The sequence below is a fragment of the Lathyrus oleraceus genome, chromosome 1 (genome assembly GCF_024323335.1).
Source record: "Lathyrus oleraceus cultivar Zhongwan6 chromosome 1, CAAS_Psat_ZW6_1.0, whole genome shotgun sequence".
NCBI lineage: Eukaryota > Viridiplantae > Streptophyta > Magnoliopsida > Fabales > Fabaceae > Lathyrus > Lathyrus oleraceus.
Window position 1 is genome coordinate 456,692,164 of NC_066579.1, and position 23,604 is coordinate 456,715,767.

Genomic DNA, 23,604 nt, shown 5'->3' on the forward strand with positions numbered 1-23,604 from the left:
ATTTTTGGAGAATTTAAAACTATTTTAGAGACACTATATTAAAATGATATATCAAAATTTCCTTTCTTTCAGTTTAAGAGTGTACACTTTTGATACAATGTATTATAATGAATGTTTTATAAATTGTATGAAAATAATATATGTATCAAAGTTTGCAAGTATTTAATAGGTTAGTATGTTTTGTATGTTATTTTTTTAAAAAGAATTATATTAATTTGTTATTAGTAATATTGTAATATTTTTAAGTAATTTTATTATTGATAGTAGTTGAGAAATGAGAGTTCTTTTTTTCGGCATTATTGGCTCTATTTTTTTATTATAATCACTATGATCACTATAAAAAATTGAGCAAGGTATATATCAATATTTGCAAACTCTATATCTTATATGTCAAAGATCAAGAATATTATTATTTATCTTTAACATATTCTCGTTGGTAGTTATCTTTTTTAGATATTTAATTTTAAGTTGTTGATGATATGATTTGATTCTTTATACTTAATAAAGTTTAAATTTTTTTTGCAATTATTATTAAATAAAATTTTCAAAATCTATTCAAACTTATGTCTATAATGTCAAATATTAGTTCTATGATAAATATCAATGTTTTAATTGCTGATGACTTTACTAACATATTTTTGGAGAATTTAAAACTATTTTAGAGACACTATATTAAAATGATACATCAAAATTTCCTTTCTTTTATTTTAAGAGTGGACAATTTTTGATATAATATATTATAATAAATGTTTTATAAATTGTATGAAAATAATATATGTATCAAAGTTTGCAAGTATTTAATAGGTTAATATGTTTTGTATGTTATTTTTTAAAAAAGAATTATATTAATTTATTATTAGTGATATTGTAATATTTTTAAGTAATTTTATTATTAATAGTAGTTGAGAAATGGGAGTTCTTTTTTTTGGCATTATTGCCTCTATTTTTTATTATAATCATTATGATCACTATAAAAAATTGATCAAGGTATATATCAATATTTGCAAATTCTATATCTTATATGTCAAAGATCAAGAATATTATTATTTGTCTTTAATATATTCTTTTGACATATGATAGGAAGAATATAGAATAGAAATAATCTAAAGTTACTTTAGAGAGATTATATTAAAAATATATATAAAATAAAATTCTATAATTTTAATAATTATAACATAATTGAAAGAAAAATAGAATTAATATTCTATACTAGTTATGAAAATAAGAAATTATTAAGTTAATATATATTTTGTATTTGTCAGGATTCGAACTAGCGACCTTTACACTATACAAGTGAAGATGAATTTTATAATATGCCACATAGGAATAAGGGTGATGTCGCATAAATGATGTTGAGTTGTTTGTATTAGAGTACGTGCTTCAGATTTAATATATTATAAACGATCAATATAAAAAATGGGAGTTCAGATTTGTGCCACATCACCCATATTCCTATTAGGCATATTCTAAAGTTCATCTTCACTATAATTTTGCATTTTAAGAAGTGAAGATGAATTTTAGAATATGCCACATATGAATATGGATGATGTGGCACAAATGATATTGAGTTGTTTGTATTAGAGTACGTGCTTCAGATTTAATATATTATAATGATGTTGAGTTGTTTTTATTAGAGTACATGTAACACCCACATATAACATATGTCTAGAATACATATTATACATAGTGTAATACTGGTACTGAAATACATAAGTGCCTAGCAGCACAGTGTACATATACAAATACATGCCCAAAATAACACAATATGGCACAAAATGTACATAAGAGTGCCCAAAATAAAACTATTGATCTAGATCATTAGACAATGATCTCAAAAATATCTACACAGCGGAAGAAAAGCCACCAGTCATCAGGTAAGCAAGACATCACTCTATCTTGCCCTTACCCTTATCCTGCTCAGAACCACCTGAAAAATAATCAACAACATGGGGTGAGATAATAATCTCAGTGGGTTCCCTGTCTTATGGGTCCACTCGGCTCTACAGGGTTTTTAATCAATATTCAACTCATGTCCAACTCAAGTCAACAAGGGAACAAAGACTTGAGCGATGGGGAAACTAACTCGCAATTGTATGGCAACATGCATCTGAGTTCTCGCAACTCAAACCAGATCATTATTCAGATCACGACACATCAATTCCCGAACGGACTTACGTCTAAACTAAGCCTGGTTCATGCATGCTCATATGATTCGACTTTCGCGGTGGATATCCGGTTCCCCTATGGGACTGAAGCCCACTATTAAGAACCATCACTCGTATGGGACTCTACCCACTTTGAGTCTCTTTCACCGTATAAGCCTTATCCCACTTTGGTGTCCACCTTTCCCCCATGTCCGCCATTGTTGGGGCTCAAACCCAATTGAGGCTCGAATCATTGGTCCCACATCCCAATGCTTACACGTCTAAGTATACGAATATAGATGTGTACCACCACAGAAACACACATTCTGAATACATGATCGGTTCTACAATCATCAATTCCACGAACCATAAAAAAATTCATTAATCATAGGTGACTTCATTCACCACAATACACAATAATAACATGGCATGTTCCATACAATGTGTCTCGTTCTCAATCATGGCAACAACATCAATCAATGGTAAACAGAAGTGAGATGAAGCTTAGAAGTCAAGAAACAATAAAAATATTTTTGGTATTTTTTGGAATTAAAATAATACTTGAATTGAAATAAACAAATAAAGTTCAAAATTCAAATCCAATTCAAATCAACTTGGAAAAGTCCAATTGGATCATCATAAGTTCAACATGGTCAAACAAGGTTTGACAAAAAAGTTCATCATTTTTTGAAAATAGAAACTAATTTTAAACAATTAAAAATGAAGAAAATATAACATAATTGAACTAAAATCTCAAATAAATCTCAAATCAATTAAGAAATTGATGAGAATATTTTTCATAGATTCATCATCATTCAAAGATGTTAAGAAAATATTTTTGGCATTTTTGAATATTGGAAAGTATTTTAAATGAATTAAAAATAACTATAAAGGATAAAATTCATAGAAAAATATTAAATGGAATCATAAAAAATATTAAAAATCATTTTTAGAAACCAGAATTTACAAGGAAAATTTTGCAAATGGTCCCATATTTTTATGATTAAAAATGAAGAAGCTATAAATTTTTGAAAGTAATTGAAATAAAAGAAAATAAAATCAGAAATTAAAAATCACAAAAAATCCAAAGGCGTCAGATCTGGATTCATTAATTAATGTGGCGCATCAAGTGGCTGATAAGCGCGCGCTCATGGTAGGCCTTGGTCAAAAGAGAAACACGCTTCATTTAAAAAAGTCATAACGCTCAAGGGTCCAGATTAGATCAGAAGCAAAGCATCCAATGGCTATGAACTCGTCCACGTGGGGATGGTGGTGGAAACCACCGTCTTCTCCGGTGAGACTCACCATTCCGGCCAAAACTTGCAGGTTTTCAAACCTTCATTAAAATGCACGATCCACACATCAATAGAAAGCTGGGTGATGTACATCACCCTTGTAACCTTGGTTTCCACTCAAGATCTCTATGGAGAGAGAAATCTAAGATGGAAATTTATGGTGTTCAATCTGAGTTTGCTCAATTCATGAAATTAAATGCATAGATTAAATGCCTCTCACATGAGGACTTCAGAGGTACCAGCAAACACAAGAAATGATCAGTATCCAAGGAGCTTCGAATCAAAACATTTTGAACAACAACCTTTGAAGTGCAACTTTACTAGACTTTATCCACTCCAATTCTTTGATGCAGTGTGTTCTTGAGGTAACAAAGAAGCTAGGCTAAGGAATTGAAGTTTAGAGATTAACCAATGAAGTTGAAATCTGAGCTTTAAAATTTGAGAGAAAAATCAAAATTCCTTTGAGTGAAGGTTAGGTATTCAATTGTGCAGCAGTTCAGGCGCCTTGAGGTTGGATTTTGAAGTGGAATGGAGCTTCTATTTATAGCCAAGCATGATGCAAGCAATGAAAAATCCATGTGTGCATGAGCTTGGATCCTCCATGCATGGGCCTGTACAGGCGCATGGGAGGCCCAAATGCAATGGAAATTGAGTGCTAAACATCAGCCAAATGGAATTGGACGTGCAGATTGGAATGTGTAAGCTTGTGCATTGAGTTTTGATATGTTATGCATAATTGAACCAAAAACTTCTCCTCTTTGAAAATACCATTTTCCAAATTCAAACATAGCCATAGGGGTAATGGTTGGAAAGGTCTTTTCATGAGGAACAGATGTTATTTTGAACAAAAATCCATTTGGTGTTGGGAAATTATTGAAAACAGGCCATGAAGTTCAAGGTACAAAACATGTATAATGAAATTTTGCCAAAATGGACCAACTTCAAGCCCTTATGTTTAAATTATTCAAGCCTCAAATGACAAAATATTCAACAAGAAAGTTGTATATCTTTTCAAGACAATAAATTTGGACTTAAATTTTACATCATTTGGATTTTTTATGAGAACGTTATGGGCACTTGAAGTTGGACTTTTTCACATTTCAATGACTTTGGTCCAAAGTGACCTATAATGTTTTGTATTATCACATGTATTTCTTTTAGGATTATTAAATTTTGTCCAACATAACAATTGAAGTAGACATATTAAACTTTCCAATTCACTTGGTTCCACCTCTAAATCATGAGAAATGAAGGAGTTAGGCCCTTGGGAAATTGACCCAAAATAGGGTTTCAGTCAAAATGACCTATAATGTTTTGAAATGAATGACGACCTTCCAAGTTTCAAAAGTATTTATGATGAACATGAAAGTTGTTCATATGTTTATTAAGAACAATTTTTCTCTTGGGGTCATCTTCATTTGATAAACACATTAAAAGTTAGGTCTCAGTGGATTTCAAAATAGTGAGATGAATTGACTGATCAACTTCTCAAGTCTAAACTTCAAATCTTAATGAATTGATGATTGAGGACATTCACATAAGCTCATATATGCATAAAATGATGAATGAAAGGACTTCCCTTGATTGTATTTGATCATGGGTTGAGGTTGCTTCATGAGCAAGGCACAATCAATGCACAAATGAATTAGGGTTTCCTTAGGAAACAATCCTCAAACCCCTTGGTTTATCTTGATCAAATTGACAAATTGAGATACTTGGGAGACATATATGATGATTGAGAGCTTTGTGAACCATTGTCATGTTTGCTTTCACCTTCATCTAACCACTTCCACGGGCATAGGAGCCTCCTAGGAGCCTTGGATCACATGATTGCTCAAGCTTCAAAACAAAACAAGTTAGTGACATATTTTTGTGCTTTTGGTTAGTAAACAAAATGAGAAGAGAAATAATATACAATTCAAGGGTTAAGGAGCCAAGATGCTATGATCCTTGAGGCAAATGCAATGTGCAATGATATAATGTCATAAGGGATCTTAGGGTCAAAATTAGGTTCTTACAACTAGTTATGAAAATAAGAAATTATTAAATTAATATATATTTTGTATTTGTCAGGATTCTAACTTGCGACCTTTACACTATACAAATTTGCATTTTCAGAAGTGAAGATGAATTTTAGAATATGCCACATAGGAATATGAGTGATGTGGCATAAATGATGTTGAGTTGTTTGTATTAGAGTACGTGCTTCGGATTTAATATATTATAATAAATATATGTTGTTGTTTTTTATTTTGAATCTTATTTTATTTTGGTTGGTAGTTATATTTTTTTAGATATTTAATTTTAAGTTGTTGATGATATGATTTGATTCTTAGTACCTAATAAAGTTTTAAATTTATTTGCAATTATTATTAAATAAAATTTTCAAAATCTATTCAAACTTATGTCTATGTTGTCAAATATTAGTTCTATGATAAATATCAATGTTTCAATTGCTGATGACTTTACTACCATATTTTTGGAGAATTTAAAACTATTTTAGAGACACTATATTAAAATGATACATCAAAATCTCCTTTCTTCCATTTTAAGAGTGTACACTTTTGATATAATATATTATAATAAATGTTTTTATAAATTGTATGAAAATAATATATGTATCAAAGTTTGCAAGTATTTAATAGATTAGTATGTTTTGTATGTTATTTTTTTAAAAAGAATTATATTAATTTGTTATTAGTAATATTGTAATATTTTTAAGTAATTTTATTATTGATAGTAGTTGAGAAACGAGAGTTCTTTTTTTTCGGCATTATTGCCTCTATTTTTTTTATTATAATCACTATGATCACTATAAAAAATTGAGCAAGGTATATATCAATATTTGCAAACTCTATATCTTATATGTCAAAGATCATGAATATTATTATTTATCTTTAATATATTCTTGTTGGTAGTTATCTTTGTCTAGATATTTAATTTTAAGTTGTTGATGATATGATTTGATTCTTTGTACTTAATAAATTTTAAAATTTATTTGCAATTATTATTAAATAAAATTTTCAAAATCTATTCAAACTTATGTCTATATTGTCAAATATTAGTTCTATGATAAATATCAATGTTTCAATTGTTGATGACTTTACTAACATATTTTTGGAGAATTTAAAACTATTTTAGAGACACTATATTAAAATGATATATCAAAATTTCCTTTCTTTCATTTTAAGAGTGTACACTTTGGATATAATGTATTATAATAAATGTTTTATAAATTGTATGAAAATAATATATGTATCAAAGTTTGCAAGTATTTAATAGGTTAGTATGTTTTGTATGTTATTTTTTTAATGAGAATTATATTAATTTGTTATTAGTAATATTGTAATATTTTTAAGTAATTTTATTATTGATAGAAGTTGAGAAATGAGAGTTCTTTTTTTCGGCATTATTGGCTCTATTTTTTTATTATAACTACTATGATCACTATAAAAAATTGAGCAAGGTATATATCAATATTTGCAAACTCTATATCTTATATGTCAAAGATCAAGAATATTATTATTTATCTTTAATATATTTATCTTTAGTATATTCTCGTTCGTAGTTATCTTTTTTAGATATTTAATTTTAAGTTTTTTATGATATGATTTGATTCTTTGTACTTAATAAAGTTTAAAATTTATTTGCAATTATTATTAAATAAAATTTTCAAAATCTATTCAAACTTATGTCTATAATGTCAAATATTATTTCTATGATAAATATCAATGTTTCAATTGCTGATGACTTTACTAACATATTTTTGGAGAATTTAAAACTATTTTAGAGACACTATATTAAAATGATACATCAAAATTTCCTTTCTTTTATTTTAAGAGTGGAAACTTTTGATATAATATATTACAATAAATATTTTATAAATTGTATGAAAATAATATATGTATCAAAGTTTGCACGTATTTAATAGGTTAATATGTTTTGTATGTTATTTTTTAAAAAAGAATTATATTAATTTATTATTAGTGATATTGTAATATTTTTAAGTAATTTTTATTATTAATAGTAGTTGAGAAATAGGAGTTCTTTTTTTCGGCATTATTGCCTCTATTTTTTATTATAATCATTATGATCACTATAAAAAATTGATCAAGGTGTATATCAATATTTGCAAATTCTATATCTTATATGTCAAAGATCAAGAATATTATTATTTGTCTTTAATATATTCTTTTGACATATGATAGGAAGAATATAGAATAGAAATAATATAAAGTTACTTTAGAGAGATTATATTAAAAATATATATAAAATAAAATTCTATAATTTTAATAATTATAACATAATTGAAAGAAAAATAGAATTAATATTCTATACTAGTTATGAAAATAAGAAATTATTAAGTTAATATATATTTTGTATTTGTCAGGATTCGAACTTGCGACCTTTACACTATACAAGTGAAGATGAATTTTATAATATGCCACATAGGAATAAGGGTGATGTCGCACAAATGATGTTGAGTTGTTTGTATTAGATTACGTGCTTCAGATTTAATATATTATAAACGATCAATATTAAAAATGGGAGTTCAGATTTGTGCCACATCACCCATATTCCTATTAGGCATATTCTAAAATTCATCTTCACTATAATTTTGCATTTTAAGAAGTGAAGATGAATTTTAGAATATCCCACATATGAATATGGATGATGTGGCACAAATGATGTTGAGTTGTTTGTATTAGAGTACGTGCTTCAGATTTAATATATTATAATGATGTTGAGTTGTTTGTATTAGAGTACAGGTAACATCCACATATAACATATGTCTAGAATATATATTATACATATTGTAATACTGGTACTGAAATACATAAGTGCCTAGCAGCACAGTGTACATATACAAATACATGCCCAAAATAACACAATATGGCACAAAATGTACATAAGAGTGCCTAAAATAAAACTATTTATCTAGATCATTAGACAATGATCTCAAAAATATCTACACAGCAGAAGAAAAGCCACCAGTCATCAGGTAAGCAAGACATCACTATATCTTGCCCTTACCCTTATCCTGCTCAGAACCACCTGAAAAATAATCAACAACATGGGGTGAGATAATAATCTCAGTGGGTTCCCTGTCTTATGGGTCCACTCGGCTCTACAGGGTTTTTAATCAATATTCAACTCATGTCCAACTCAAGTCAACAAGGGAACGAAGACTTGAGCGATGGGGAAACTAACTCGCAATTGTATGGCAACATGCATCTGAGTTCTCGCAACTCAAACCAGATCATTATTCAGATCACGACACATCAATTCCCGAACGGACTTACGTCTAAGCTAAGCCCGGTTCATGCATGCTCATATGATTCGACTTTCGCGGTGGATATCGGGTTCCTCTATGGGACTGAAGCCCACTATTAAGAACCTTCACTTGTATGGGACTCTACCCATTTTGAGTCTCTTTCACCGTATAGGCCTTATCCCATTTTGGTGTCCACCTTTCCCACATGTCCGCCATTGTTGGGGCTCAAACCCAATTGAGGCTCGAATCATTGGTCCCACATCCCAATGCTTACACGTCTAAGCATACGAATATAGATGTGTACCACCACAGAATCACACATTCTGAACACATGATCGGTTCTACAGTCATCGGATCCACGAACCATAACAAAATTCATCAATCATAGGTGACTTCATTCACTACAATACACAACAATAACATGGCATGTTCCATACAATGCGTCTCGTTCTCAATCATGGCAACAATTTGTCCACGACCTCCACATAAGCGTCGTACGAATGAATATCGTATTCTCGCATTTTCTAGATTATAAACCTCACTCATGACCTAATTTCAATCCTAGGTTAACTCACTAGATTCATCATGTAATTTTCACCATTAACATGTATTCAACATAAACATAGCATCAAAATTGATTAATGGATGGAAGAATGCATTTAGAAACACTTAGGAAATGGATTTTGAAGTCTTTAACTTGAGTCAACCGATTGGTTGGGGAAGCCCAATCGATTGGTTCCTCTCACATTTCCATTTTTTCAAAATTTGTTGAGGGTCAATCAATTGATCCTGAGTGTCAATCGATTGATCCTGCTGAAAATTTCCACTGTTCATATACAACAAGTTTATGCAATCGATTGACATGTAGTGTCAATCGATTGGTCCTGTGAAATTTTCATTTTTCTGCTAAACCAAAGGTTGTCAATCGATTGATGACAGGGGCCAATCGATTGGTTCACTCATATTTTCATTTTTCCACTTCTCATAACACCATTTTCCTCTATAACTCCCTTTCCAATCAAACCCACACTCTTTCTTCCAACACATCCATCTCACTACATGCTCATATAGACATGTATAACAAGAATCCCAAGTTCATAACTACAAGGATTTCAACATCATAACATAACCATAACAAATCATATTATCATACCAATCATAAAAACACATCAAAACACATGTTCATGGAAATCAACAAGAGCAAGAACATATTCATCTTATAGCATGGATTTTCATGATTTGTCTAACATTCTACAACCCTAACTTTTCTAGAACCTAAAGTTTCTATCTAGAACCCACCTCAAGACATTGAAGAGGGGAAGTTGTGGAAGATGAAATAAGGATGAAGATGATGGTGTTGGTTCCAAGCTCTTGCTCTTTCCAAGCTTCTTCTTCTACTCCACTAACATTGTTTTTCCCTTCTTCTCTTGAGCTTTCCTCTTTCTCTATATTCTTTCTGATACATAGAACAATTGAAAATGGCACATGTGGGTAGTTGGTGAGAGATAATAACATGTGGTGGTGAGTGAAGCCAAAGCTAGTATTAAGTGGCCATGAGAAATGTGTGGTTAGTAAGTGGGTGGAGTGGTAGTAAAAATATCTCAAGTGGCACTAACTTATAATATTTGTTCTACCGGAGCTATTGACCCATTATTAGTGTTACCAAAATGTTCCAATTAATAAAAGGTCAGTTCTAAATAATATTAATTAAGTCAACCTGAACTCACTATTTGCTCTATTTATCCCAATTGGCAACTTTTAGAGCATATAGGAACTCAGTTGATCTCAATTAATAGGAATTTAGGCATTTAAGGAAATACGGGGTATTACATCCTCCCCCCTTAAATAAAATTCATCCTTGAATTTAAATATTACCTGGAAGAGATGAGGGTAAGCTTCTTGCGATTCTGACTCTAGTTCCCCGGTGGTGTCGCCTGGGTGTGATTCATCCCACTGAACCTTAACAAGAGGAATCTCCTTATTCCTTAATACCTTAACTTCTCGTCCTGCAATGCGACTTGGTAGAGGTTCGAAAGTCAGATATGCTTCTACTTCTACTGAATCTGGAAGAATAGGCTGAAGAGAATATGGAATGAACTTCCGGAGTTGAGATACGTGAAAAACATCATGCATTTCTGATAGAGAATGTGGCAAGGCTAATCTGTAGGCGACTTCTCCAATTCTCTCTATAATCTGGTATGGCCCTATGTATCTCGGACCTAGCTTTCGTGACTTAAACGGTCCTTTCAGTCTCAACCTCAGAGTCACCTTCAAAAATACATGGTCACCTTCATCAAATTCCAATGGTCTTCTTCTGTGATCAGCATAGCTCTTTTGGTGATCTTGTGCTTTCTTTATCTTATCACGGACCATCCTTATCTTTTCCGTTGTCTCTTGAATAATCTCTGGTCCTAAGATCCTTTCTTCGCCAACTTCTGTCCAACATAAAGGTGTTCTACATTTCCGTCCATACAAAGCTTCATAAGGAGCCATCCCAATACTTGCATGATAATTATTGTTATATGCGAATTCAATCAATGGTAAAAGCTCCTTCCAATTCCCTCCACTTTCAAGTACACAAGCTCTTAACATATCTTCCAGTGTCTGTATTGTCCGTTCAGTCTAACCATCCGTCTGAGGATGATTAGAAGTACTCAAACATAATCTCGATCCCATGGGTTGTTGGAATGCTCTCTAAAACCTTGAAGTAAACTTTGGGTCTCTATCGGACACAATGCTAGTAGGAACATCGTGCAACCTAACAATTTCTGAAATGAACAATCGTGCAAGATGACTTGCCTTGTAAGTAGTCTTCATCGCCAAGAAGTGCGCGGACTTAGTCAACCGATCCATAATCACCCAAATTGAATCATAACCACCCTGGGTCCGAGGTAACCCTATTGCAAAATCCATTGAAATACTATCCCATTTCCAAACTGGAATCTCTAAAGGTCGTAATAACCCATCTGACTTCTGATGTTCAATCTTTACCTGTTGGCATACAATTCATTCTGACACATACTCTGCGATATCCCTTTTCATTCCTGGCCACCAATAGTCCTTCTTCAAGTCTTGATACATCTTCGATAAACCTGGATGTATAGTAAACGCTCCTTTGTGAGCTTCCTCCAAAACTTTCCTTTTCAACTCGACATCAACTGGAACACAAATCCTTTGATTAAACAGAATGACTCCATCCGGTGACTGAGTGAAACCTGGTTGAGTCGACATCTCTTGAAATTTCTCGTCTATCATTTGTCCTTGTCGGATCTCTTCCTTTATGTCAAAAGTAATATTCAAATTTCCCATTATCACACCATCCCGCGTCCAACTAAACTGAAGATTAAGACCTCAGAACTTCTCCAACAATGCGTACTCTAACATCATCAGCTCAGCTTTATGTATCTCTTTCCGACTTAAGGCATCCACAACCTTATTCGCCTTCCCCGGGTGATACTTAAGCTCAAAATCAAAGTCCTTCAAATACTTCATCCATATCCTTTGTCTCATATTTAACTCTTTCTGATCAAATAACTATTTCAAACTCTTGTGATCACTAAACATCTCAAAATGAACCCCATACAAGTAATATCGCCAAACTTTTAATGCGAAGACAACAGCAGCCAGTTCAAGATCATGAGTAGGGTAGTTCTCTTCATGAGGCTTCAACTGACGAGAGGCATAGGCTACAACTTGACCACTCTGCATTAACACCCCTCCTAATCCTTTCTTAGAGGCATCACAAAATACTTCATAAGACTTACTAGGATCATGGATGACTAAAACAGAAGCACTCGTTAGCTTCTCCTACAAACTCATAAAACTCTTCTCACACTTCGAATCCCATTTGAAAGAAATTTCCTTTCGGGTAAGTCTAGTCATTGGTAACGCTATCTGCGAATATCCCTTTATAAACCTTCGATAGTAACCTGCCAAACCTAAGAAACTCCTAACTTCGGAAGCATTCTTCGGTCTTTCCCAATTAATAACGGCTTCAACTTTAGATGGATCTACCAATACTCCTCCTTGTGATATTACATAACCAAGAAACCTCACTTCGTTCATCCAAAACTCACACTTACTTAACTTGGCAAAAAATATTTCTCTTGCAGTACTGATAGAACAGTCCTTAGGTGTTCTCCGTGCTCTTGAGGAGTACAAAAATAAATAAGAATGTCATCAATAATGATCACCACGAACTGGTCCAAGTAGGGTTGGAATATCCGCTTCATATAGTCCATAAAAACAGTTGGGGCATTCGTTTCACCAAACGGCATTACAAGGAACTCATAATGGCCATATCGGGTTCTAAATGAGGTCTTTGGCACATCCAAACTCTTAACTCTTATTTGATGATAGCCCGGTCGTAAATCAATCTTCGAGAACACACAGGCTCCTTTCAACTGATATAACAAATTGTCTATCCTTGGTAAAAGGTACTTGTTCCTGATGGTAGCTTTATTCAATTGGCGATAATCAATACACAACCGCATAATACCGTCCTTCTACTTTACTAATGACACTGGAGCTCCCCATGGTGAGACACTAGGTCAGATAAAATGCTTGGTTAACAAATCTTCCAATTGATTCTTAAACTCTCTCAACTCTAGTGGCGCCATGCGATACTGAGAGACGGAGATTGGAGTCGTCCCAGGTATCAGATCAATAGAGAATTCCACTTCCCTTTCAGGAGGAAGAGAGGTGACATCCTCAGGAAAAACTTCCGGAAATTCACAAACAACAGGAATTTGTGTAACACTCAGATTATCGCTAGGCTCCTTGGTAAGAACCAAGATAACTGACTTTTCATTCTCAAATAAGAAATGAACCATGCCAACCGTACCTTCCAAGATAGTAGTTAGCACATCCTTTGGAGTAGCTTCACTAGATGGAATGATAATCAACTTCTCTTCACAACCAATAAACACCGAGTTGGCAGAAAGCCAATCCATCCCCAAAACCACATCAACCTTCTTAAGTGGTAAACAAATAAGATCAATCTGGAAAATTCTACCATTCACTGAGAGCGAACAATTTTCACAAATCAACGGTGTCTCAACCACATCATCCATGGTGGTAGTAACCACCATAGGAGGAGACAAGGGAATTGCTTGCAAGCCAAGACGCTTCATGCACCGAATTGATACAAAAGAGTGTGTCGCCCCACAATCAAACAATACAAAACAAGGACGATTATTGATGAAACACGTACTAGCAATTAAGGCATTGTTGCTCTTATCCTTCCTTGCATCCAAAGTATAAACTCGACCGACGCTCCTCCCCTGCATCTGATTCTTATTCTGAGGACATTCCCTAAACATGTGTCCCTCCTTATGACAAGTAAAACACCTAATTCCACTTACAGTACATTTTCCAAAATGATACTTCTGACATACTTGACATTGAGGAGGTTGGTTAGGTCTTGCATGTTGCACCTATTTTCCCTTGAAAGCCTGAGATCTAGGCCTAAACTTGCTTCCTGGCCTTCCTTGGTCTCTCTGCCCACTCCTGTACAGATCCCTTTCTTCTTGAACTTTCTTTAAACTATTCTCAACCACATAACATTGCCTCAACAATTCAGCATAAGAAGTGAATTCCCTTTGAGAAACACTATGAGAAATTTCACCCCTTAGACCAAAAAGAAACTGATCAATCTTCCACCTCTCATCCGGTGCGTACGCAACTTGTCTAGAATAAGCAGCCATATCTTCGAACTTCTCAGCATATGCAGCTACTGACATAGTACCCTGCCTGAGCTGTTGAAACTTAAAATCTTTCTGAGTCCTCAAAGAACTAGGAAAATACTTATCCATGAAAATAGTCTTAAAATGCTCCCAATCCCTAGGTATTCCTTGATTGGTCATAAGAGTCGAGGCACTCTCCCACCAACTCACAGTTGGACCCTTCATCATGTGAGAAGCAAACACAACCTTATTTTCTTCACTACAATGCACTATCCGAAAAATCATTTCCATGCCGATTATCCACTCCTGAGCCTTCATAGGATTCAACCCACCATGGAATTCTAGAGGATTCATGCGGAAGAAATCTCGGAAACTACCACCTGCAGCTACCTGTGGAACTCCTTGAGGATGCAAACCACCATTCCATTGTTGCATCATCTGTTGCATGAATTGATTCTATTGTTGTTGCATCTGTTGCAGAATTTGAGGCCATTAAAAACCTTCACTACCACTTGGCGGTTCAGAGTCTGAATTCTAGGTTCTAGGTCTACCTCGACCTCTGCGTCTGTCAGCCATGATTCTGAATGTCATACAAATAGGATTAAGTTGATCAGTCTCAATACTATGAATATAACACCAAAGACAATGATGACAACCCACATATGAGGCAGAAAGGAATACTTATAATATTTCATGGCTAGGTCGAGGATACGACCTGCTCTGATACCAACTGTAACACCCACATATAACATATGTCTAGAATACATGTTATACATAGTGTAATACTGGTACTGAAATACATAAGTGCCTAGCAGCACAGTGTACATATACAAATACATGCCCCAAATAACACAATATGGCACAAAATGTACATAAGAGTGCCCAAAATAAAACTACTGATCTAGATCATTAGACAATGATCTCAAAAATATCTACACAGCGGAAGAAAAGCCACCAGTCATCAGGTAAGCAAGACATCACTTTATCTTGCCCTTACCCTTATCCTGCTCAGAACCACCTGAAAAATAATCAACAACATGGGGTGAGATAATAATCTCAGTGGGTTCCCTATCTTATGGGTCCACTCGGCTCTATAGGGTTTTTAATCAATATTCAACTCATGTCCAACTCAGGTCAACAAGGGAACGAAGACTTGAGCGATGGGGAAACTAACTCGCAATTGTATGGCAACATGCATCTGAGTTCTCGCAACTCAAACCAAATCATTATTCAGATCACGACACATCAATTCCCGAACGGACTTACATCTAAGCAAGGACCGGTTCATTCATGCTCGTATGATTCAACTTTCATGGTGGATATCTGGTTCCCCTATGGGACTCAAACCCACTATTAAGAACCATCACTCGTATGGGACTCTACCCACTTTGAGTCTCTTTCATCGTATGGGACTTATCCCATTTTGGTGTCCACCTTTCCCTCATGTCCGCCATGGTTGGGGCTCAAACCCAATTGAGGCTCGAATCATTGGTCCCACATCCCAATGCTTACACGTCTAAGCATACCAATAGAGATGTGTACCACCACAGAATCACACATTTTGAACACATGATCGGTTCTACAGTCATCGGTTCCACGAACCATAACAAAATTCATCAATCATAGGTGACTTCATTCACCACAATACACAACAATAACATGGCATGTTCCATACAATGCGTCTCGTTCTCAATCATGGCAACAATTTGTCCACGACCTCCACATAAGCGTCGTACGAATGAATACCGTATTCTCGCATTTTCTAGATTATAAACCTCACTCATGACCTAATTTCAATCCTAGGTTAACTCACTAGATTCATCATGTAATTTTCACCATTAACATGTATTCAACATAAACATAGCATCAAAATTGATTAATGGATGGAAGAATGGATTTTGAAATTTTCACCATTAACACTTAGGAAATGGATTTTGAAGTTTTTAACTTAAGTCAATCGATTGGGTGGGGAAGCCCAATCAATTGGTTCCTCTCACATTTCTGTTTTTTCAAAATTTGCCGAGTGTCAATCGATTGATCCTGCTGAAAATTTCCACTGTTCATATACAACAAGTTTATGCAATCGATTGACATGTAGTGTCAATCGATTGGTCCTGTGAAATTTTCATTTTTCTGCTAAACCAAAGGTTGTCAATCGATTGATGACAGGTGTAACACCCCGATAAAATAAGATAATTATTTAAATTGAGTTAATAATATATTTATTAATTTAATTAAATAATTGGAATTTTTATTAGTATTGGAATAATAATTATTGGATTATTTTTATTATTATTATTGGAATAAAAGTAGAAATCAGTAAAAAGGTTCCATTTGGTAAAAAGAGTTATTTTCACGTGAAAAGGGAAAAGAGACAGAAAGTGGAAAAAAAGAGCAAGAGAACAAGGGTTGAAGGAAGGAAAAGCTTAGAGCTCAGAGATTCGCCGGAATTGACTCAGGTAAGGGGGGTTTATCATCGATTAATGGGTATTATGGGATAACATGTAATGGGTAGTGATAAACCATGGATTTTGACTCTGATTTGAATGATGCATGCTGAAATTGTGAAATATTTGATGAACGAATTTGGATGATAATTGACGAAAATTCGTAGGAATTAGAGGTAGTAACGTTAGCGATTTGGGAAGCCGAATGTGTATGATCTGTAATTGATAAAACGAACGAACATGTATGAAATTGAACTGTAGAAGGTTGGGATTGTAGAGATCTCGTAGTAGAGAAAACCCATAGCAGATCTGGAAAACTGGATTCTGGTCATACGCGTATGGCACTAGGCAATACGCGTATGGGATGGCTTAGAAAAGGGAGTTTTGGCGCTGGTACGCGCCATACGCGTGTGATACGCGTATCCCATGAGTGGTACGCGTATGGGGTATACCATACGCGTATGAGTGGAAAAGATGATGTTTTGAACGTGAAATTGTCTCTGTTGGTACGCGTATGAGGATGTGGTACGCGTAGCATACGCGTATGGGCGTGGGCAATACGCGTATGGACTTGGTTAGGAATGGGCAATACGCGTATGGGCATAGGCAATACGCGTATGGGCAGACTTGTGGTTTTTCTGAACTGTTGTTGTGCAGTTTTTGGTTGTTTAGGCTGAATGATGTAACTTAGCTGATGTATGACGTAGTAGGGATCATTCCCGTTGTTTTGAGTAGTATAGGTATTAGTAGAGTGTGCTAATACTGTGTTTGATTATGCGGCATGATATGATATGCTTTTGTGATAAAATGTGTTGATGATGTGTGATGGTATGCATGATGCTGTGAATGTATCAGTTATGTATGCATTTGTGAATAGACTGTTTTATGGCTTAGAGTGTGAGCATATGTCTATTCTTGAATGGTTCTTGTTGTTGCATTGCTAGGTGATTAGCATGCATATTGTGGCCCTTAGGGTGGTAGCTAATTCCCATGGTGAGGAATTAGTGAGTAAATCATTTTGATTGTTGTTGATGTTTGCATGCTAGGTGATTAGCGTGCATATCATAGCCCTTGGGGTGGTAGCTAATTCCCATGGTGAGGAATTAGTGAGTGAGTCACTATGTCTCAAATGAGTGGGACTAGTGAGCTTGGTAGCCGTGCCTGGATTTGGACGGTGAGGTTGAACTATATGTTCACAAATAGTCGGTACCGCATGCATGGAGTCTCATTGCATAATATATGTATGGCGTATAATATGAATGGATGCATTCCAATATTATACGTGTGTTTGTGTTGGTGTTGAGTATTATGTTGAGTTGATGTGCTGTTACTGAATATATGTTTGGATTAGGGTGATGAAGTGTGTTAAATTACTTAACATGACATGATATTTGATAATACTTATTATATCGATTGAGGAACTCACCCTTACAACTGTTTTTCAGGTAACGAGCAGTGATTGAGTAGGAGCTAGTACTTGGAGTCTAGAGTAGTTCCTTAGTGGGTCATGCTCTGATAGATGTAACATCGGGACGGGATGTTTTTATTTTGTTGAATAATTCCACATGTAATATGTTACATGTTTTACATGATTGATGAGATTTCTATCCGCTGTGTTTTATGCAAATGCTTATGTTTTGAATTAATAAAAGAGCATGACCGTTATATTGGTGAATGGTGTGGAATATTGTGTGACACCCTTAAATGGCATATTTACTCTGATTTTTATATGTTGTTTTAATTAAATATTTGGGGTATTTTAGAAGGGTGTTACATTAGTGGTATCAGAGCATAGTCGGTCGAGTCGAGTCGTAATTATTCTGTTTCCCCTGTACGGGATAGGTGTTGTGTAACCCTATTAGTACTTATTGTTTTAGCTTGTTGGGTTTTCAGAATAGAGATGGCTGGAAGAGGTAGAGACGATGCTGCGATTGCTGAGGCTCTGGGTATGCTAGCTGGAGTACTTGGAGGGAATCCGAATGTTGTGGGAATGGGAGCTGCTCGTCAACTGAGTGAGTTCCAGAAGAACAATCCTCCAATGTTCAAGGGAGCATACGATCCAGATGGTGCTCAGAAGTGGTTGAAGGAGATCGAGAGGATCTTCCGAGTAACTGAGTGTGCCGATAACCAGAAGGTCAGGTTCGGTACGCATATGCTGTCAGAGGAAGCAGATGATTGGTGGGTTGCTACCCGCACTGAGTTGGAATCTGCTGGAAATGCTGAGATCACTTGGGCTGTGTTCAGAGAGAGATTTCTGAGGAAGTATTTTCCAGAGGATGTCAGAGGAAAGAAAGAGATAGAGTTCTTGGAATTGAAGCAGGGTAACAAGTATGTTACTGAGTATGCTGCTAAGTTCACAGAGCTGTCAAAGTATTATACTCCCTATAATGAGGCTGCTGGAGAATTTTCGAAATGTGTGAAGTTTGAGAACGGGTTGCGTCCCGAGATCAAACAGGCTATTGGATATCAACGGATCAGAGTGTTTTCTGACTTGGTTGACTGTTGCAGGATTTTTGAATAGGATTCCAAAGCCAGAGCAGAGAGCTATCAGCAGAGGGTTGATAGGAAAGGCAAGAATCAAAATGATCGTGGAAAACCGTATGCAGCTGGCAAAGGTTTCCAGAAGCAGAGTGGGATGAAGAGGCCTAGTGGGGGAGACTCTAGTGCCCCTGCTAAGTGTTACAGATGTGGTCAGGCTGGACATCGTATCCATGAATGTACCAGTAATGAGAAGAAGTGTTTTAAGTGTGGAAAAGGTGGTCACTTGGCTGCAGAGTGCCGGTTGAAGACTGTGACTTGTTTCAACTGTGGAGAGTTGGGTCATATTAGCCCACAGTGTCCTAAGCCGAAGAGAGAGAACCAGTCGGGAGGCAAGGTCTTTGCTTTATCGGGTTCTGAGACTTCTGCAGATGATCGTTTGATCCGAGGTACGTGTTATATTAATGGCTTTCCTCTTGTAGCTATTATCGACACATGTGCTACTCATTCCTTTATATCTTTGGATTGTGCTGTGAAACTTAAGTTAGAGATATCTGAGATGTATGGTAGTATGGTGATTGATACTCCTGCAAAGGGTTCAGTGACTACTACTTCAGTTTGCTTGAGTTGTCCTTTGAGTATTTTTGGTAGAGACTTTGGGGTAGACCTTGTGTGTCTTCCATTAGTGCAGATTGATGTTATCTTGGGTATGAACTGGTTCGTGTTTAACCGAGTTTCTATCAACTGTTTTGATAAGACTATGATATTTCCTGAGATTGAAGAAGGAAAGAGTTTGTTTCTATCAGCCAGGCAGGTGAATGAGGAAGTAGCAGATGGGGCAGAGTTGTTTATGTTGTTAGCGACTTTGGAGGCTAAAGATAAACTGGTGATTTGCGATCTAGTTGTGGTGTGTGATTTTCCTGATGTGTTTCCTGAAGAGGTGAATGAATTGCCGCCAGAGCGTGAAGTTGAGTTCTCGATTGATTTGGTACCTGGTACTAGACCGATATCGATGGCTCCGTACCGTATGTCTGCTGTTGAGTTAACTGAATTGAAGAGTCAGTTGGAAGATCTGTTGGATAAGAAATTTATTCGTCCTAGTGTGTCACCGTGGGGTGCGCCAGTGTTATTGGTTAAGAAGAAAGAAGGTACTATGAGGTTGTGTGTGGACTACAGGCAACTGAATAAAGTGACGATCAAGAATCGGTATCCTTTGCCGAGGATTGATGATTTGATGGATCAGTTGGTTGGTGCGAGTGTGTTCAGCAAAATAGATTTGAGATCGGGTTATCATCAGATACGTGTGAAAACTGAGGATATTCAGAAGACTGCTTTCAGAACAAGGTATGGACATTATGAGTATTCTGTAATGCCTTTTGGTGTGACTAATGCGCCTGGGGTATTTATGGAGTATATGAATAGGATTTTCCATCCGTACCTAGATCAGTTTGTTGTGGTGTTTATTGACGATATTTTGGTGTATTCGAAATCTGAAGAAGAGCATGCTGAGCATTTGAGAGTGGTTTTAGAAGTTCTACGAGAAAAGAAGTTATTTGCTAAACTCTCTAAATGTGAATTTTGGTTAGAAGAGGTTAGTTTTCTTGGTCATGTGATTTCAAGAGGTGGTGTTGCTGTGGATCCTTCTAAGATAGAAGCGGTATCTAAGTGGGAAGCTCCGAAGTCTGTTGCTGAGATTCGAAGTTTCCTTGGTTTGGCTGGTTATTATAGGAAATTTATTGAGGGATTTTCTAAGTTGGCGTTACCGTTGATGATGTTGACTAGAAAGGGGCAAGCTTTTGTTTGGGACTCAAATTGTGAAGAAGGTTTCCAAGAGTTAAAGAGAAGGTTGACCACTGCTCCTATTCTGATATTACCGAGTCCGTCGGAACCATTTGAGGTTTACTGTGATGCTTCATTGTTGGGTTTGGGTGGTGTGTTGATGCAGAATAAGCAGGTTATAGCTTATGCTTCGAGACAATTGAGAGTTCATGAGAGGAACTATCCGACACACGATTTAGAGTTGGCAGCTGTGGTATTTGTTCTGAAGTTGTGGAGGCATTACTTGTACGGGTCAAGATTTGAGGTTTTCAGTGACCATAAAAGTTTAAAGTATTTGTTTGATCAGAAAGAGCTGAATATGAGACAGAGGAGATGGTTAGAATTTCTGAAGGATTATGACTTTGGGTTGAATTACCATCCGGGTAAAGCAAATGTAGTGGCTGATGCATTGAGTCGGAAATCATTGCATATGTCTATGTTAATGGTTAAGGAATTGGATTTAATTGAGCAGTTTAGAGACTTGAGTTTGGTGTGTGAGAGTACTCACAATAGTGTTAAATTGGGAATGTTGAAGTTAACGAGTGGTATTTTGGATGAGATCAGAGAAGGTCAGAAATCCGATGTGCTTTTGGTTGATAAGTTGACTCTAGTGAATCAAGGTCAAGGTGGTGAATTCAGAGTTGATGAGAATGGTGTTTTGAGATTTGGTAATCGGGTGTGCATTCCGGATGTTACCGAACTTAAGAGGAGTATTCTGGAGGAAGGACATCGTAGTGGCCTGAGTATTCATCCTGGAGCTACGAAGATGTATCATGACTTGAAGAAGTTATTTTGGTGGCCGGGAATGAAAAGAGAGATTGCAAGTTTTGTTTATTCCTGTTTGACTTGTCAGAAGTCAAAGATTGAGCATCAGAAGCCGTCTGGGCTAATGCAACCGTTGGCTATCCCAGAGTGGAAGTGGGATAGTATCAGTATGGATTTTGTTTCTGGTTTACCGAGGACAAGTAAGAATTTTGAAGCCATTTGGGTGATTGTTGACAGATTGACAAAATCGGCTCATTTCATTCCGATCAGAATGGATTATCCGTTAGAGAGATTAGCTGAGTTGTATATTGAGAAGGTTGTAAGTTTGCATGGTATTCCGTCGAGTATTATTTCGGACAGAGATCCTAGATTTACATCGAAGTTCTGGGAAGGTTTGCAGAGGGCTTTGGGAACTAAGCTGAGATTGAGTTCTGCATATCACCCGCAGACTGATGGTCAGACTGAGAGGACGATTCAGTCATTAGAGGATCTTTTGAGAGCTTGTGTTTTGGAAAAGGGAGGTGCTTGGGATTGTTATTTACCTTTGATTGAGTTTACCTACAACAATAGTTTTCATTCGAGCATTGGTATGGCACCGTTTGAAGCTTTGTATGGTAGGAGATGTCGGACACCTTTGTGTTGGTATGAGTCCGGTGAGAGTGCTGTAGTTGGACCGGAGATTGTTCAACAAACTACGGAAAAGATTAAGATGATTCAGGAGAAGATGAGAATTGCTCAGAGTCGTCAGAAGAGTTATCACGACAAGAGGAGGAAGTCACTTGAGTTTCAAGAGGGAGATCATGTGTTTCTTCGTGTTACTCCGATAACTGGGGTTGGTCGAGCTTTGAAGTCGAAGAAGTTGACACCTCGATTTATTGGTCCTTATCAGATTTTGGAGAGGATAGGGGAGGTAGCCTATCGTATCGCTTTACCGCCGTCACTTGCGAATTTGCATGAGGTTTTTCATGTGTCTCAGCTGAGGAGGTACATTCATGATCCGTCGCATGTAGTCCAAGTAGATGATGTACAGGTGAGAGATAACCTGACTGTTGAAACATCACCTGTGAGGATCGAGGATCGAGAGTTGAAGCAGTTGCGGGGTAAAGAGATTGCCTTGGTGAAGATAGCTTGGGGAGGACCAGCAGGTGGCAATGTGACTTGGGAACTTGAGAGTCAGATGAAGGAGTCTTATCCTGAGTTATTCACTTGAGGTATGTTTTCGAGGACGAAAACTCTTTTAGTGGGGGAGAGTTGTAACACCCCGATAAAATAAGATAATTATTTAAATTGAGTTAATAATATATTTATTAATTTAATTAAATAATTGGAATTTTTATTAGTATTGGAATAATAATTATTGGATTATTTTTATTATTATTATTGGAATAAAAGTAGAAATCAGTAAAAAGGTTCCATTTGGTAAAAAGAGTTATTTTCACGTGAAAAGGGAAAAGAGACAGAAAGTGAAAAAAAAGAGCAAGAGAACAAGGGTTGAAGGAAGGAAAAGCTTAGAGCTCAGAGATTCGCCGGAATTGACTCAGGTAAGGGGGGTTTATCATCGATTAATGGGTATTATGGGATAACATGTAATGGGTAGTGATAAACCATGGATTTTGACTCTGATTTGAATGATGCATGCTGAAATTGTGAAATATTTGATGAACGAATTTGGATGATAATTGACGAAAATTCGTAGGA

The 23,604-nt window shown here is 35.7% G+C and overlaps 2 protein-coding genes across 2 annotated transcripts; both read right to left on the reverse strand.

Annotated features, from left to right (window-relative positions):
- Window positions 1–13,264: 13,264 nt before the first annotated feature.
- On the reverse strand, window positions 13,265–14,035 carry LOC127115299 (uncharacterized). The gene has a single exon (XM_051046876.1). It carries the CDS (start codon window positions 14,033–14,035, stop codon window positions 13,265–13,267), a length of 771 nt encoding a protein of 256 aa, XP_050902833.1.
- Window positions 14,036–14,149: 114 nt separating this feature from the next.
- LOC127115300 (uncharacterized) lies at window positions 14,150–14,836 on the reverse strand. Its single transcript, XM_051046877.1, has one exon. It carries the CDS (start codon window positions 14,834–14,836, stop codon window positions 14,150–14,152), a length of 687 nt encoding a protein of 228 aa, XP_050902834.1.
- Between the last annotated feature and the right edge of the window lie 8,768 nt (window positions 14,837–23,604).